The 15,259-nt window shown below is 37.6% G+C and overlaps 1 protein-coding gene across 1 annotated transcript; it reads right to left on the reverse strand.

Annotated features, from left to right (window-relative positions):
• Positions 1-435: 435 nt before the first annotated feature.
• On the reverse strand, positions 436-15,241 carry LOC139947350 (dynein axonemal assembly factor 3-like). The gene is made up of 10 exons (XM_071945247.1): positions 15,072-15,241; positions 12,996-13,111; positions 12,184-12,371; positions 11,173-11,319; positions 10,611-10,827; positions 8,384-8,506; positions 7,765-7,981; positions 7,484-7,598; positions 6,540-6,696; positions 436-4,162 (listed from the first exon to the last, which is right to left on the reverse strand). Exons 1-10 carry the CDS (start codon positions 15,139-15,141, stop codon positions 4,097-4,099), a joined length of 1,416 nt encoding a protein of 471 aa, XP_071801348.1. The 5' UTR covers positions 15,142-15,241; the 3' UTR covers positions 436-4,096.
• Positions 15,242-15,259: the final 18 nt, after the last annotated feature.

A 15,259-nucleotide genomic window follows, 5' to 3' on the forward strand; every position in this document is an offset into this window, starting at 1 on the left:
CAAACTCATAACGAGATTCCATTCAGTTCCAACGATAATATATAAATACAAAACTTATGTTGACATGCTCTAGGGCGCTGAACTAAAGACACCAGTAAAAAACTAAGTGGGTGCAATCATTGTATCGACAATTATAAATAGAGACCGACTTCAGGGGTGAGAGTCATTGCTAACGAAAAAGTCTGAAACTTGGATACAAATTCAAAGGTATGTTGAAATGATGCAATTTGTACCGTTTGGTAACCCCTAGGGTTATAGATTCCAAGGAGCTTTTGGAAACAGTATCCAAAGCACTAGAGAAGTTGACCAATGAGCAGGATTTCTTTATTTGTGGAAAAAAAATATATTATCTGATTTTATTCACCAGGCCGACATAGAAAGAATTCAGCCAAAAGTCTGAACAATCTCATCCCTGCGAATTATAATAGAAGATGATTACCAATCATGTTGGGATATCTTTATACACACTTGAGATGTAAAGATCTGGTGCTGGGTGAGGAATAGAAAAGACAACTTTCATATTTTGCAAGAGGAAAAAAACCCAACACAAACAAACAAATAACAATTGGTCGTAATCAAAGATCACAGAGCGCCGTCGGCGCTATACGATCTTAGGTCGTAATGCTTCCCCAAGACAGAGAAAATATTTTTTTCGCAATCAATGATGTCACAGGTTCGGCAATGACTCTGAAAATGAATACTTTATACAAAATTCACAACAACTTTGGCTAGTATAAATGCATGTTGAGAAAACTTTCACGTCAAAGTATGCGATTATGGACCAGAAAAAAATACATGTTTTAATTTTTGTACTCCGAATTTGTGTAATCAAGCGTGACTAATGTTTCACCGATTGTGTATTCCAGTGTGCGAATGATTTTTCGGCAACATCACAAAAATGCTACCACATTTTGAAATTTGTTTGACGGTATACATTTACAGCTATGTAGAATTGACACAAACAGTAGGATCCCATAATAATAATAACAACAGGTTTTTAGAAACGCTCCCCATAGAAAAACTATATCACAAAAACTAAAATTGCACAATTAACAGCAAAATCTTATCGGAAAAGCTACATCTACACAATATTTGAAAAGCATGAGAAAATGAGAAAAGCTTAAACAGGGAAAATATGTGTTTTTCAGAAGTTTTTTAAATTTGTCTATGGATTTTGCGGCTATAACGTACCAACGTTTCCCATAACGTACGCAATCCCTAAAGTTTCTAGGTATAGTACTGGGCTTGTTTGATAAGTGCATGAAAAAGATCGAAAAACTAATGAATAAAATTAGCCTTTTTACTTACATTTTGATCTTTATCAACGTTCACAAGTTTTTTAAATCGTAGTTGTTGTCAGAACTTATTGTTATCATCGTTTGACGAAGTTGTCATTATTTAGTTCTCAATCAAAATTGAAGTATACTCTGTTAGTTTTGTATGTATGCCAGTTAAGACTATCACAGTTTATTTGGCAGTTTTTTACTGTTGTCACGATATTATGCATGAATGTTTGTAAATGCTCATACAAAAATGAGTTATAAATATCATTTCACTTGTTTTGATAATTAATTATGCAAACAAATAAAAACAGTTTTGTAAATAGTGTACAACGCGGATTACGAATGACTAATTACATGTATTTATAATAACACGTTTTCCAAGTTTACTTTCACCATGTTTTAATTTTAATTTATTTATCAATACTATTATTTTCATCACGTGCAATCATTTGTGCAAAAAACAAAACTGCAATTTGTTTATATTTTGCACACTGTAAGAATTTCAATCTTTGTTTATAGACACTAACTGTTTTTGTAGTGTGGTACACAAACTCAATTTTGATTTTGAAAAAAAAGTATACAATGTTTCTGCTGCTCACCAGAAGTATTTCCAGGAATGAGCATGTTTAAAGTCTCTTTATAGATTATTGTCCAATAACTTTTTGCTTCAAACTTCTTCTATAATGTTTTTTATTATAATCATTTATTCCCCAAACACGTCTTTATGTACACAATCGGATGACCAAATGTAATTCTTTGTTATATATTTGTTGTAATGATATACATGTACTTGTGTGTGTTGTGTTTTTTAGTAATTAGGAACAAAATGACCAACATGTAACATTTGAATATAGGCCTAATCCTATTTGAAATAAATAGGCCAACGCCAAATAATCTTCGCACGGTATATTTGTGACAACTTACAAGGCTTTCAGCACTTTCCTAGTGAATTGATCATGATCACTCAACTGCTGCCAGCTAAGTATGATTTAACAAAACAATAACTTTTTAAGATATCGCTTATATCACATGGTCACATCAAGGTGAGAGCCGCACTTTACTGATTTTGGTTATCGAAGGCCCAATTCAACCGACACCAAAGGCATGTTGCCACCTATACTCCTGGGGCTGGAACAGGGTTACCCCCTTCACATTTTGTAAGGACTAATAACTGCGCAACTCCTGCGTAATGTGTGGTTTATTAAAGATTACTACTACATTCCATGCGATCGCTATTTGTCATCACACAAAACCATTAGCGAATAAAAGGGTAAGATTTGTTTACAAAACAATGATACGGCACGCTGCTCACAGTAATGAGACAAACACGTGCACTTGTTTACTGCCTGTCATCAAAGATGGCGGCCAATGACGTCATGTGAAACCCATCCAAACCCGAATGTGTATGACACAGGCTCGCCCCACTACCCATATCTAGCAATGTAACGCTACGTGTATGTGTGTATTCTGCAATTGTTTGTACTCAACATTATTATGTACATTTTAACAAGTGCCAAACTGTAACATACAAAAAGTCAGCAGCTTTCCTGGCGGCAAAATATTCGCATGCAAACTCTGATAAAGAACAAAACGCAAACAAAACAGTACTGATATTTCAATCTATATTTTATAATAAAAGAACAACCACTCTCTTTATTTATAAATGTAACAAAAACAGTATGTACAGACATTTTGTACAAAAAGAAAATTGTACTGGACGAAATGCAGAATAATATTTATAAGTATGTACATTCATTGTAAGTGTAAAAGTAATTTTCTTATTTGCTTTTTATCTTAATTTATAAATATTTAAAAAAAATGCATATTCATTTTTAGACTTCAGATGGAATCAGATGGAATGTTAGATTCCATGGTCGGGATTGGACAAGATGAAGACTGAGCAAATCTCAAGTGCAAATAAAGTTTATAAAAATGTTGAAGAATGTTGTATTTGTTTTTGTTTTGTTTCATGTTGAGTGTTACAGTATTGTCTTACTCTGTATAAAATATATTTTTAAAGCCCTTGAGAAAGACTCTGCTGGGGTCGAAACGTCAGAACATTAACTATTTGTTGCATTAATTACCATCCTTTGGGTTGGTAAGCAGTTTTGAAACGGCTAAAAAGAAGTTCCCAATATATATTGACATAAAAGATCAGACCAACCAATTCAAAACTCAAGGCTAGGAGTGCGAGTAGCTGCTGAAAAAAGGGAACTAGAAGTGTGGGTTCCAGATCGTAGGAGGTACAGTACATTGAAATGATGGCATGTCCACCTTTTGACCAATGTAGTTATAGATTTCAAGAAGCTTTTCTGAACAGTATCCTCAACACTAGAGAAGTAGATCAAAGAGCAGGACCTAGTTTACCTGGAGACAAAAACACTCATCCCAGCAAAGCACTCTTAGAAAAATTCCCTGTATAACACACTTTGATATGACAGGTCTTAATCTTACTTCCTGAAAGCAGGTACCAGACTAATTCCCCTGCAGCCTGGATACTGTTGGCAAACCTTTTGTGGATGTGGACCAGCGCCCAATTTCATAGAGCTGCTTAAGCCAAAAAAATTTGCTTAAGCAGAAACATCCTTGCTTAGTAAAATCAGAGTACCGGCCAAGACTCAACTCAATTGTTATGCTAAGTAAACAACAGATAAATACCAGTCACAAGCAATATATATGGCATGACATTTGGCCAGTAACATTTTTGCTCTATGAAATTGGCCCCTGGGTCCACAGCAGGTGAAGTTTCACCAGCTCAATCTGGTTGTCCCCTTACAGTCCGTGTATTGTGCCTCATGATTTTTGATGTCCCGTCATGTTTTCCTCACAAACTTGAAGCGCAGAAAAGAGTCTTTCCAAGCGTCGGTATTTGCAGTGATCTGTTGACAGACAGTAACAAAACCCAGTGAATAAGAAGATACAGTAGCTACAAAAATAGTAAGAAGCAACAATAACATGTGTGGATGGTTTTACAACTAAATACGTGTAGGCCTACATGCAGATAGATGATACATTTGTCTCAAAGTTTCCATGATTAAGTACATGTCTAGGCCTAGAAACTACAGCACCCACAACAGTTAATGTGGTGCCCTGTGCTTTTGCTGTGGTCTTTGCAAAGTTCCAATATATATGTTTAAAACATTCATTGAAGCTCTCTTTATGAAAGGAAAACTGCTGTGCCCCTTCAAGAACAGAGATTTGGGCCTGCATGTGTAGTACTACATTGCTTAAGTGAACATTAATGATAAAAAGATATAATGGTGAACTAGAGTAGTAGTAACACTAACAATTTACACAGAATTTAAAAAAAGAATCTTAGCCAAAGAATCTATCAGTTTTATGTACTTAAAGCTAGTGATCTAATCTAACAGCTTAAAGGAACACGTTGCCTTGGATCGGTCGAGTTGGTCTTTGAAAAGCGTTTGTAACCGTTTTTTATAAAATGCATATGGGTAGAAAGATGTTGTAAAAGTAGAATACAATGATCCACACAAACATACCTCGAAATTGCGTGGTTTTCCTTTTACCTTGTCGACTAACACGTCGGCCATTTATGGGAGTCAAGTTTTTGACTCCCATAAATGGCCGACCTTGTTAGTTCGCACAGTAGAAGGAAAACCACGCAATTTCGAGGCAAACTTGTGTGGATCATTGTATTCTACTTTTAAAACATCTTTCCAACCATATGCGTTTTATAAAAAAACGGTTACAAACGCTTTTGTTTTGACCAACTCGTCCGATCCAAGGCAACGTGTTCCTTTAATACTTAGGTCAGATTGAACTCTTGTACCAGTGTGACATCATGAGACTTCTTAACTATGATAAGCCTGCAACCACTGAGTCGCCTACAATGCACACTACACTAATATAACACTGAGAGTGGACATTCACTCCCAAAATGAAACTACCAAGATGATTGTGATATATATGTATATATAAATGAACGCCATTTTGGGAGTCAAATAGCATTAAACATTATGACAATACGTAAACACTGAATCGCTTAAACTACACTGAATAGGCCTACCACAAACGGACAATGACTCCCAAAATAAAGCGACCAACATTATTGTGACACTGACCTCTAGTGAACAAGATCAGTACCTCAAAAAGGGTATAACACAACATATTATGCAAAACAAAATAAAAGATTCAATAAAAAAAGTAACATAATTAAGCACCAAGAGAGCAAAGTTTCAGTTCATAAATATACACAATCAAAGTCAAACAATGCGAAACAAAATCACAGCGTTATTAATCACATTTAAAAACACTCTTTGACGTTTACTCTGCACAAAATACAATATGGAAAAAAGTGAGACATATTACAATCATATAAAATAAGCACAGCAGTACAATTCAATGACATAAAATATCACAAATTCTTACAAGGTTTTCGAGAAGGAATATACAATAATATATACACACATGAATGAGTAAAAGAGAAGTCCATTCAAGCAAAAAAAAGGGTTATATATATACCCCTTTGCATTTCATAGAACATCAAACACTCAAAAGCCCAAATCCTTTTAAAATATACACACATGAATGAGTAAAAGAGACGTCCATTCAAGCAAAAAAAAAAGGATATATATACATGTATATAAACCCTTTGCATTTTATATAACATCAAACACTCAAAAGCCCCAATTCTAGAGGCCAAAAAGAGGCAGATCATTGGACGTTAGCTGTTTTTTTGTGAGCAACAAATGTGCATAGGTGGTTTTCTACAGACCCCTTATACACAAAATGCATAACCCACCTCGGAACAATGCGCGTCTACAATTTCAATCATTTTGGCAGTCAAATCTTTTGTGCATGTTTGTGCACGGTTTTGCCTCCCAAAATGGCGGACAAGATAGGCGCATGTGAGTTCCCTGCGCATTAGCCTTTCTAAGGTTGGACACTATAGGAGTGCGCTGTTTGGTTTGGGTGTATACAGACAAATTTACCCAAACCCAAATAGTGTCATATGAATATGTCCAATCTGTCTCGAAAAGGCTTATAGACCTTATGCACATGACGTCATTTCAGTAGGGTGCCCTCACCTAGACGACAAAAGGAGGTTGTTCATTGGCCAATACTGTGTGCCCTGCGTACAAATCTGTGCATTTTTCAATTGTTTCATCACCGTTTATCCTCTTAGATGGCGGCTGGATGACGTCAATGCATAAGGTCTATTGTGCAAGGGGTCTTCAAAAAAAAACACTCAAATCCAAGGTCTGACTGACTTCGTACCTGTATCTAAGTACATACCTGACAGCCCAAAGCTGTTGCCATTCCAGTGACTTTGGTGATGTAATCCTGACACTGCTCTTTCCTTAGCTCCAACATGAAGCGAGCCGTCTCAGCGATGACGGTGGACTGGTCAGCAAACACTGTACGCAGGTCGGCCGTCAAGTGATGTACCATGCTGTCAATCCAACACAAAAGCACACGTAAATTAATTGTGAAAATAAAATCAGCTTTTTCAAACGGATTACCAACCGAAAGGACCTATGGTATACATGTAAATGCAAGAAGAAAAAAAAAACGCTCAAGGGATAATAAAAAACAAAGCGCGTCAGCATCCCACATAAAACATGACCTTCAAGCTCTTATGGGATGCAGAAGCACTATAGTTTCCAGTAATCTTCTAGTAGTTTGTGTAAGAACTGAATACTATAGTAACGTGCTATCAAGCATCCTATAGTCACTCGTCGGATATGGGACACACGAGACACGCACAATTTTTCTAAATTTCAAGGGCAAGCGTGCAAAGTTGACTTGCAGCTTTATAGTATAATACTGTTGTTGCGAAATGCATGCCTGAAACTTCTTGGAGGTAATTTCCATTGCCCCTGGGGCCAATTTCATAGAGCTGCTTAAGCAAAACATTTGCTTAAGCAAGAAAATAGCTTGCTTATTTTTCACATGTTACCGGCAAAACGTTCATGTCAGATACATTGCTTGTGACTGGTATTTAGCTGTTGTTTACTTAGCATAACAATTGAGTGGAGTCTTGGTAATCTGATTTTACTAAGCAAGGATTTTTCTGCTTAAGCAAAATTTTGTGCTTAAGCAGCTCTATGAAATTTGGCCCTGGTCACTGCCTTGGTTTCACTTGAAATATTCCAACAAAAATGTACTATCTCTCCATAGAGATGCTGTTTTAACCCAGGAGAAAACACCTCTGTACCCAAAGCAAAATCCTGTCTGACCTGTTTGAGAAGTACACGATGTCGAATAACTCCTTGTATTTACTCTTCTTATGCATCTCCTTGGCAGATCCAAGACCAAGGAAATATATCTTCACATTGTTCAGCTGAATCAATTCTGTAAAACAGAAGAAAAAAGGGCAAAGAAAAATGAAACATTTGTGGAAAATTCACACCTTAATATCATTATTTTAATGGTTGTCACAGTTCACTGATCGTTTTGGAAATATTTAACCCAAAGCCTCCCCGGATTTGACATAAACTCAACCCTAAACCTATCTCACCATGTTCCTCCTCATCTTTCCTCTCCTCTTCCGCTCCATCCTTCTCCTCTGTCTCCGCCACATCCTCCTCCTCTTCAATAACCTCCTCCAAAGTCGCTCCTCCTGCTTGGGGTGTCTTCTTGGGGTCTTCGCTTGGCTTTGGGAGGACATACCGCTCCCCCGTTGTTAATTCATGGAGCATGGCCAAGACGTTGTACTCGGATATGTCTTGGGATGACTGGAATAATTGTTAACAAAAAAATGAAGATGAAGGGGTTAGGTACAACTCACACGACAGATAGGGGCAGACTATGAGGGTTAGAGTGCCAGCAAGACACTTAAAACCATGATTGCTTCGTAGAGTTGGGGAGGAAGTGCTTTCTGCTCTACCAGCCAGGCTTCTGATTGATGATACCCAAGCCTACATCTGTATGGACTGTAAAGGGGGTAAACCCTGTTTCAGCCACAGGAGTAGGTGGCAACGGCCCCTGGAAAAAATAGATGACTGTAGCCCAAACCTTGAAGTGGCCTTCAGACCTTGTGTGTCTGGCAACTTCTATAAACATATCAAAACAAAAATTTTTAAATTTTAAAAACAGGAAACTTAAAATAAAAGTTTCTCCTAGAACAGGCTACCCACCTTGGTGTAGACATCGTTGGCTTTCTTCATTAGACTAGCCTCCTCAGTCTCTATACCAAAGGCAAGGTATGGACTACTGATGATGTCACCCCAGTAGCCACGCTGTAGTAGGTTCCCTTTGGTCTGTTAAGTATAATAGAACATATACAACACAATACAACACAATAAACCTTTATTGTCCCTGCATGGGAAATTCCAATTTTACTGGTGGGCAACAAATCAACAAATTTTCAAGTTGAATGGCCTTTTGACCGTGTGTTCTTTCTCTGTAACATTTGATACTCCTTATATTAATCCGTGTCTCAGATCAATGCACAGTGGACAATCTGTGCTGGGAGGCACACTTGGGCACAATGTATTCTGCTCAGGGTGCTGGGCAAGCATTGTGAAACCTGGGCCCAATTTCATGGCTCTGCTTACCGCCGAATTCAGCACTTATGATCTTCATTCTCCGCTTACGTGCAAGCGCCCAATTTCTGCGCTAGCCGTGTAAGCGTAGAATGTGTTCTAGTAACGTGGAGTCACACGTGCACAAGCCAAAATTCTCTGCAAACCCGTGAAATACGCTTGACGTAAGCGCCGATTCTTTGCTTAGAGTAGGCAGGGCCATGAAATTGGGCCCTTTGCAGGCCTGGCCAGCACCACCGTGGCTACCACACTGGTCATATTTGATAATTTGATTAATAATAAAACACTCATCATGCTCATGGCCAGTAAGTTAACACAATATAAAAACATCAATAAATACACTACAATAGTCAGAACATATCAATAACAACAACAATTAAAGCAAGGTTATTGTCCTGCCAATAGTTACAGGACAATAGAAATCATGTAAGTACAGGACAAAAGATACATTGTATAAAGGCTACAACATTGTACAATCACAAAAAAGTAACCTTTTGAACTGCACTGAAAAGGGATGGCAGTGCCACTATAGTGAAAAACATTACACAGAGCAAAAAGTTTATGGTCCTGTCAATAACAACAGGGCAATATAGTTACAGGATATTAAACACATTATAAAAAAGCTACACTCATAACAAAAGTAACCTTTTGAACTGCACTGAAAAGGCTTGGCAGTGCCACTATAGTGAAAAAAATATAACACAAAACAGAAAGATTTATGGTCCTGCCAATAAATACAGGATACATACACTGTAATAGACACATTATGAAAATGAACGGACTACAATCAGAAACATGTCACATTTTGGCCTTCACTTAAAAGGGGCGGCAAAAGCCACCATAGGAAAATTAGTACACACAAAAATATTATGGCGCACAATGTATTTTGCTCAGAGTATTGAGCAACAAAAATTAATCCTGGGCAAGGCCGCCCAGCACCGCCGACTGCGGCTACAACACTGGTCCTGGAAATAATCACAGGACAATACATAGGCAAATAGAAAACAAGCTATACATCCATTCACCTTCTGAACTCCACCAAAAACACTAAAAAGGGAAGGAAAAGCAACCGTAGGAAAATGTTACACAAAATAAAAGCACACACTAGATGCAGTGAAATTCAAGATGGCGTCTTGTCATCAGTTGTTGTTCAAACTGTCAGGATACCACCTGTGAAAAAATTTATTCGCATCAAAAGTGGATATTCATTTTCAGATAGAAATTTCATGAACTTGAAAGTGTAGAAGACACGTCACCCTGTTAACAAAAAAACAAGAAGATATTTTACATGTACATTCCAGAGCTTTTCCTGGCAGGCAAGATAAAACATCGATTATGAGAAACGTCACATTTTTGTCTCATAATTATCACAACAAATGAAGCTTTGTATAAAATAACAGTTTAGCAAAATTAAGATGTGCTCCCTTTCTTCATATCAGGAGTTGTTGGCTCTGTAATAACAATAATAATAGGCATTTGTAATGCGCCACATACATAAGAGATGTTCAAGTCGCAGAGAAGCATAGACAATTCAAACAAAACAATTATGTACATAATGCATCCAGTGAAAAAAAGCAAAATAACCATTAGGGAAAACACACAACAATTTATAATGGAAAGAACTGGAAAACTATAAAAACAAAGAAATTTTCTTGAATTTGTGTACATTAGAAATATTACACACATCTTGAGGCAGTTATTTATATGCAAAAACATTTTCAAAAAATGAAATTTTCAACTCAATACTCAATTGAGTAGACAATTTTATAAAATTTCTAGAAGTAGGCAACCCTCATACAAGGGGGGAAAAAGAGCTCACTGTTTTGATGACCAGTCCTGAAGCCAGCGTCTTATTGGGAACGTTATACGTTCCTTCCCTGACGCTAAACGCCGATCCCGTCTCACGCCAGTAGTTGTACTCCTTCTTATGGATGATACCAGCGCCTCGTTCAATCATCTTCATGTTATAGTCCCAGTCGTAGGCACCTGTTCTTGAGTCATATCGGTCCTTCAAGTACTGTCTTAATCTGGTATCCCTGAGGAGATTGAAAATGCAAGAGACCTTAAGACACTGGACACCTTGGGTAATTGTCAAAGACCAGTCTTCTCACTTGGTGTATCTCAACATATGCACAAAATAACAAACCTGTGAAAATTTCAACTCAATTGGTCGTCGAAGTTTTGAGATAATAATGAAAGAAAGAACACCCTTAAGCGTTTTTAGGGGTTGCCAAATTAAGCTTCCATGTGCCTAAATCAGAGAAACAGACACATTTTTTGAGCAATTCAATACATATCCACCTTCTAAATTTACTGGGAAAATTAACAGGTCAGAGCAAATAAGACGCAGAGGATGTTACAGAAAAAATGCGTCCACTTACCATAATTTTGAGATGTCAAACGCTCTATCATCGCTACTCCTCCAGAACTTGAAGATTGCCTCCAGCTGATCTCGCTCCTTGAACTTCAAAGCTGAGAGATCAAACATCGGTAATCTCTGAGATAAGTAGTCAAAGTCTGTCACCATCCTACAGGAGAAAGAACAATTCAGAAATAGAACAGTTCTTCCATAGTGCATAACACTGGGTGCGTTCGTTTAGCTTCCCTGGGCCGACCCTGGACTGACCCCGGTGCGTTCGAATAGCTTTGACGTCATTCCAGGGGCTCACCCGCGTCAGCCCCAAGTGCCCTGCTTGTGAAGTGGGTCACTTGGGGGCTGGCCCCAGGTGCATGACGTCACTACGAGAGCGGTGAGTGGTCGTTCGTTTAGCTCTTGTCAGGGGCTCACCCGAGCGAGCAGCGCGGGGTAGACCCAGGGAAGCTAAACGAACGCATCCACTAAGATTTCCCTATGCGCTTGCGGATAGAAGACAAATGTGTTTTGAATAAGGGAATCAATGTGTGGTGAAGAGGTTTTCAACTAGTGGTTTAATCCCAACGAGGCCTGGTTCTTCGCCTCGGGTGCCATTTTCCCCCTCGGATGTACAAAACGCCATGGACCCCGTCACAGCGTGCAACAATTGTATAATGTATAATGCAACTCATGAACTAAAGCATTACTTCAACCGAATATGACCCAGAGAGTTCTGACCAAAACAAGTCAAGGAGTCATTGCCTCTTTCCTTTGAGTCTCAATCGAATGAACCCAAAACATATGATACACTTCTTGAATCAGTATCCTCTGATCGTTTGTGATCGTTCTACTAAAGACGATCAGAGCACAGTAGTCGAAACGTTAAGTCGTCAACCACCGGTTCTTTTCAGAACCAACACCACTCAGACATTTACACATGGTACTATCGTCACCATAAATTGCAGCTACATATAATGTACTCCCACCATGACAAGTTTCAAATCCTACTTCAAAACATAAACACGCCAGTTGTACCAACCTGATATAGTCATTTGCTTTGTTGACAATGTAGTCCCTGGTTTGTTGCCTGATTAAGGTGTTGCCCAATATCTCAAGGAGTAGTTCGGTCTTCTCTTGTAGACCCATCATCTTGGGAGACTCCAAGGCGAGGTTAAGAAGCAGCAAGTGGCGACCAAGAAGCTCAAGATTGCTCTCTACGATGTAGAACTTGAGAGAAATTATTCAAAAAAGTACAGCGGTATTGATCCAAAGTCACCTGACATTATTCTGACATCATTTATTACAATAGACCTTATGAACATGACGTTATTTCAGTGGGGCGCCCTCATCTAAAGGTCAAAAGGAGGTTGTTCATTGGCCAATCCTGTGCGGCGCACGTACAAATCTGTGCGTTTCGATTGTTTCGTCACCGTTTTTCCTCTAAGATGGTGGCTGGATGACGTCAATGCATAAGGTCTATAAACCCTTTGCATTGGAAAATTGGAAACGTGCATGACTCTCAGTCATTGATTGACAGCTCTTCACGCACATGTGTGCGTTTCATCACAAATGGCGGGCATACAAAAATAAAATAAAATAAAAAATAAAATAAAATAAAAAATAAAATAAAATAAAATAAAAAATAAAATAAAAAATAAAATAAAATAAAAAATAAAATAAAATAAAAAATAAAAAAAAATAAAAAAGGAAGCGGGCGGGGACGCTAAACATGTTTCTTTTTTTACTTGGCCTTATACTGTAGTTTCAAGTCCCACTCTAGCGAACCCAAAACTAATATAATACAGATGTAACAGATACGTGGATGTATCGTTAGTTTTATTATGTACTTACATTAATTGTTCTCTTTGTATGTCGATGAGATAAAGCAATGGTCTTCAACATGTGCCTGCAGTCTCCAGCACCAATAATCAGAACATTCAGATCGGAGGATCGGTCATTGTCTAGGACTGTAGTCAAGAAAGGGAAAAAGCTTAATTAGCCTACATGTAGTTTGAGTTATTGATTTAAAATTTAGCACCAGTCTCCCTTTGAAATAACACTCTGTACTAAGGCCGAGTAAAAAAATAAACTTGTTTAGCGTCCTCGCCCGCTTCCTTTTTAGAGGCCGCCTCCTTTTTTTTTTATGGGCACATTTTTAACAAAAAATATGTTTAATGATTTTTTTTATATGAAAAAAGGGTTATTTTAAACGATCTCAGCTATAACAATCTGAATGTCTTGTCTGAATGTCTTGTCCAAAATGTTTCATTTATGTATTGTGTATTTGAGCAGTAGAAAAAACATTGGATATTTGACATTTTTAAAATTAAAAATAAAAAGCCCCTCCTACTTCCTTTTTAAGAAACCCGGATGCTAAACATGTTTCTTTTTTTATTCAGCCTAATTCTAAAAATAAAGGCCAGGTAGGCTAGTTACATTACAATGGAGCACGAATGAATTGAGCTTGAACTACCAAAATGGGAGCCCGGCAGAATGCCCTAGTTTTGAATATAAAAAAAACGAGGACAATCCTGATTTGTTCATCCTGCTCATTTGTCTTGCACCAACAAAAGTAAATCAGACTAAACTAGTAAATTTGAACCACAAACAGTACATTTTTTTTCTTTTCTCTTTTCTCCAGATTTAGGGTTTATTTGAGCATGGTAGGCCAATATAACTTGTTCATGTATTTGTAGTTTAAAGACACTGGACACTATTGGTAATTGTCAAAGACCAGTCTTCTCACTTGGTGTATCTCAACATAATTTATGCATAAAATAACAAACCTGTGAAAATTTGAGCTTGATTGATCGTCGAGGTTGTGAGATAACTATGAAAGAAAAGAACACCCTTGTCACCAAAAGTGTGTCATGCTTTCAGATGCTTGATTTCGAGACCTCAAATTCTAAACTTGGGCGTGGAAAATTATTTCTTTCTCAAAAACTACGTCACTTCAGAGGGGGCCGGCTGTTTCTCACAATGTTTTATATACTATCATTTTTATCAATCTCTCCCTATTACTTGTTACCAAGTGAGGTTTTATGCTGATAATTGTTTTGAGTAATTACCAATAAATACATGTAGTGTCCACTGCCTTTATAGCCATTGGACCCTTTCGTAACAGAAAAAAAACCGAAAGTTTACAGATTTGCAAATAACTTACAGGGTTTACAGAAGGTAGTGGTGAAAGACTTCCCTTGAAATATTATTCCATGAAATGCTTTACTTTTTGAGAAAACAGTAAAACAATATCCATTCTCGTTAACGAGAATTACGGATTTATTTTAAACACATGTCATGACACGGCGAAATGCGCGGATACACGGATGGGTTTTCCCTTATTTTCTCCTGACTCCGATGACCAATTGAGCCCAAATTTTCACAGGTTTGTTACTTGATACAGAAGTTGTGATACACGAAGTGTGGGCCTTGGACAATACTGTTTACCAAAAGTGTCCAATGGCTTTAAGTCACCATGGGCATGGCCACCACCTTTTCATTCTTTTCTTTTTTATGGAAAAATAGTATCTAATTTATAAATACAATAATTAGTAAGAGTAAGACTATTTAAAATATATAAAAAGAGATATTCCTTTACTTTAGTTTATTTAGTGAAAAATTAGTGAAAAGTGGTGGCAGGATTAGCCTTTTAGTAGTTAGGAAATGTTTCACAAAATTATCTTAAGATTCTTAAGCTTAGCCTCAGTTCTTCCTCCATGGTTGCACTGTTCATGGAGGTAGAAATATTTCAACATCCTTGCACTGTTGCAGCGATACTATACATTGTTTTACAACACCAGCCTACCACATAGTACAGGTGCAGGGCAGCGCAACATCATCATGCAACAACCAATGACATGTGCTACATGTAGTAAAATCCAAAATGCCGCAACACTAGAGACGAAACTCAAGTTAAAAACAACTCACCCTTATCTTGAAGGTCAAGTGCAGGGCTAAAACCCCACCACGTAACTGCACCAAAAGCATCCACCATCATTAAACAATGTTCTTCATTTAAAAGAAACAAATTACCCGCAATTATTTCACCAAGAAACTTCTCAACAACAGTAAACACAAATTGGACGGAATGTTTTTGACTAAATCGTACGCGCTGA

The sequence above is a fragment of the Asterias amurensis genome, chromosome 14 (assembly GCF_032118995.1).
Source record: "Asterias amurensis chromosome 14, ASM3211899v1".
In the NCBI taxonomy this organism is placed as follows: domain Eukaryota; kingdom Metazoa; phylum Echinodermata; class Asteroidea; order Forcipulatida; family Asteriidae; genus Asterias; species Asterias amurensis.

What these genes read in the sequence shown, in the direction of transcription:
- LOC139947350 (XM_071945247.1), bottom strand. Translation starts at nt 15,141, where the DNA reads ATGATGGTGGATGCTTTTGGTGCAGTTACGTGGTGGGGTTTTAGCCCT. An exon ending in ACTTGACCTTCAAGATAAGG is followed by an intron (nt 13,112 to 15,071) that starts GTGAGTTGTTTT and finishes TCTTGACTACAG; the next exon opens with TCCTAGACAATGACCGATCC. An exon ending in ATCGTGTACTTCTCAAACAG is followed by an intron (nt 6,697 to 7,483) that starts GTCAGACAGGAT and finishes TTGGATTGACAG; the next exon opens with CATGGTACATCACTTGACGG.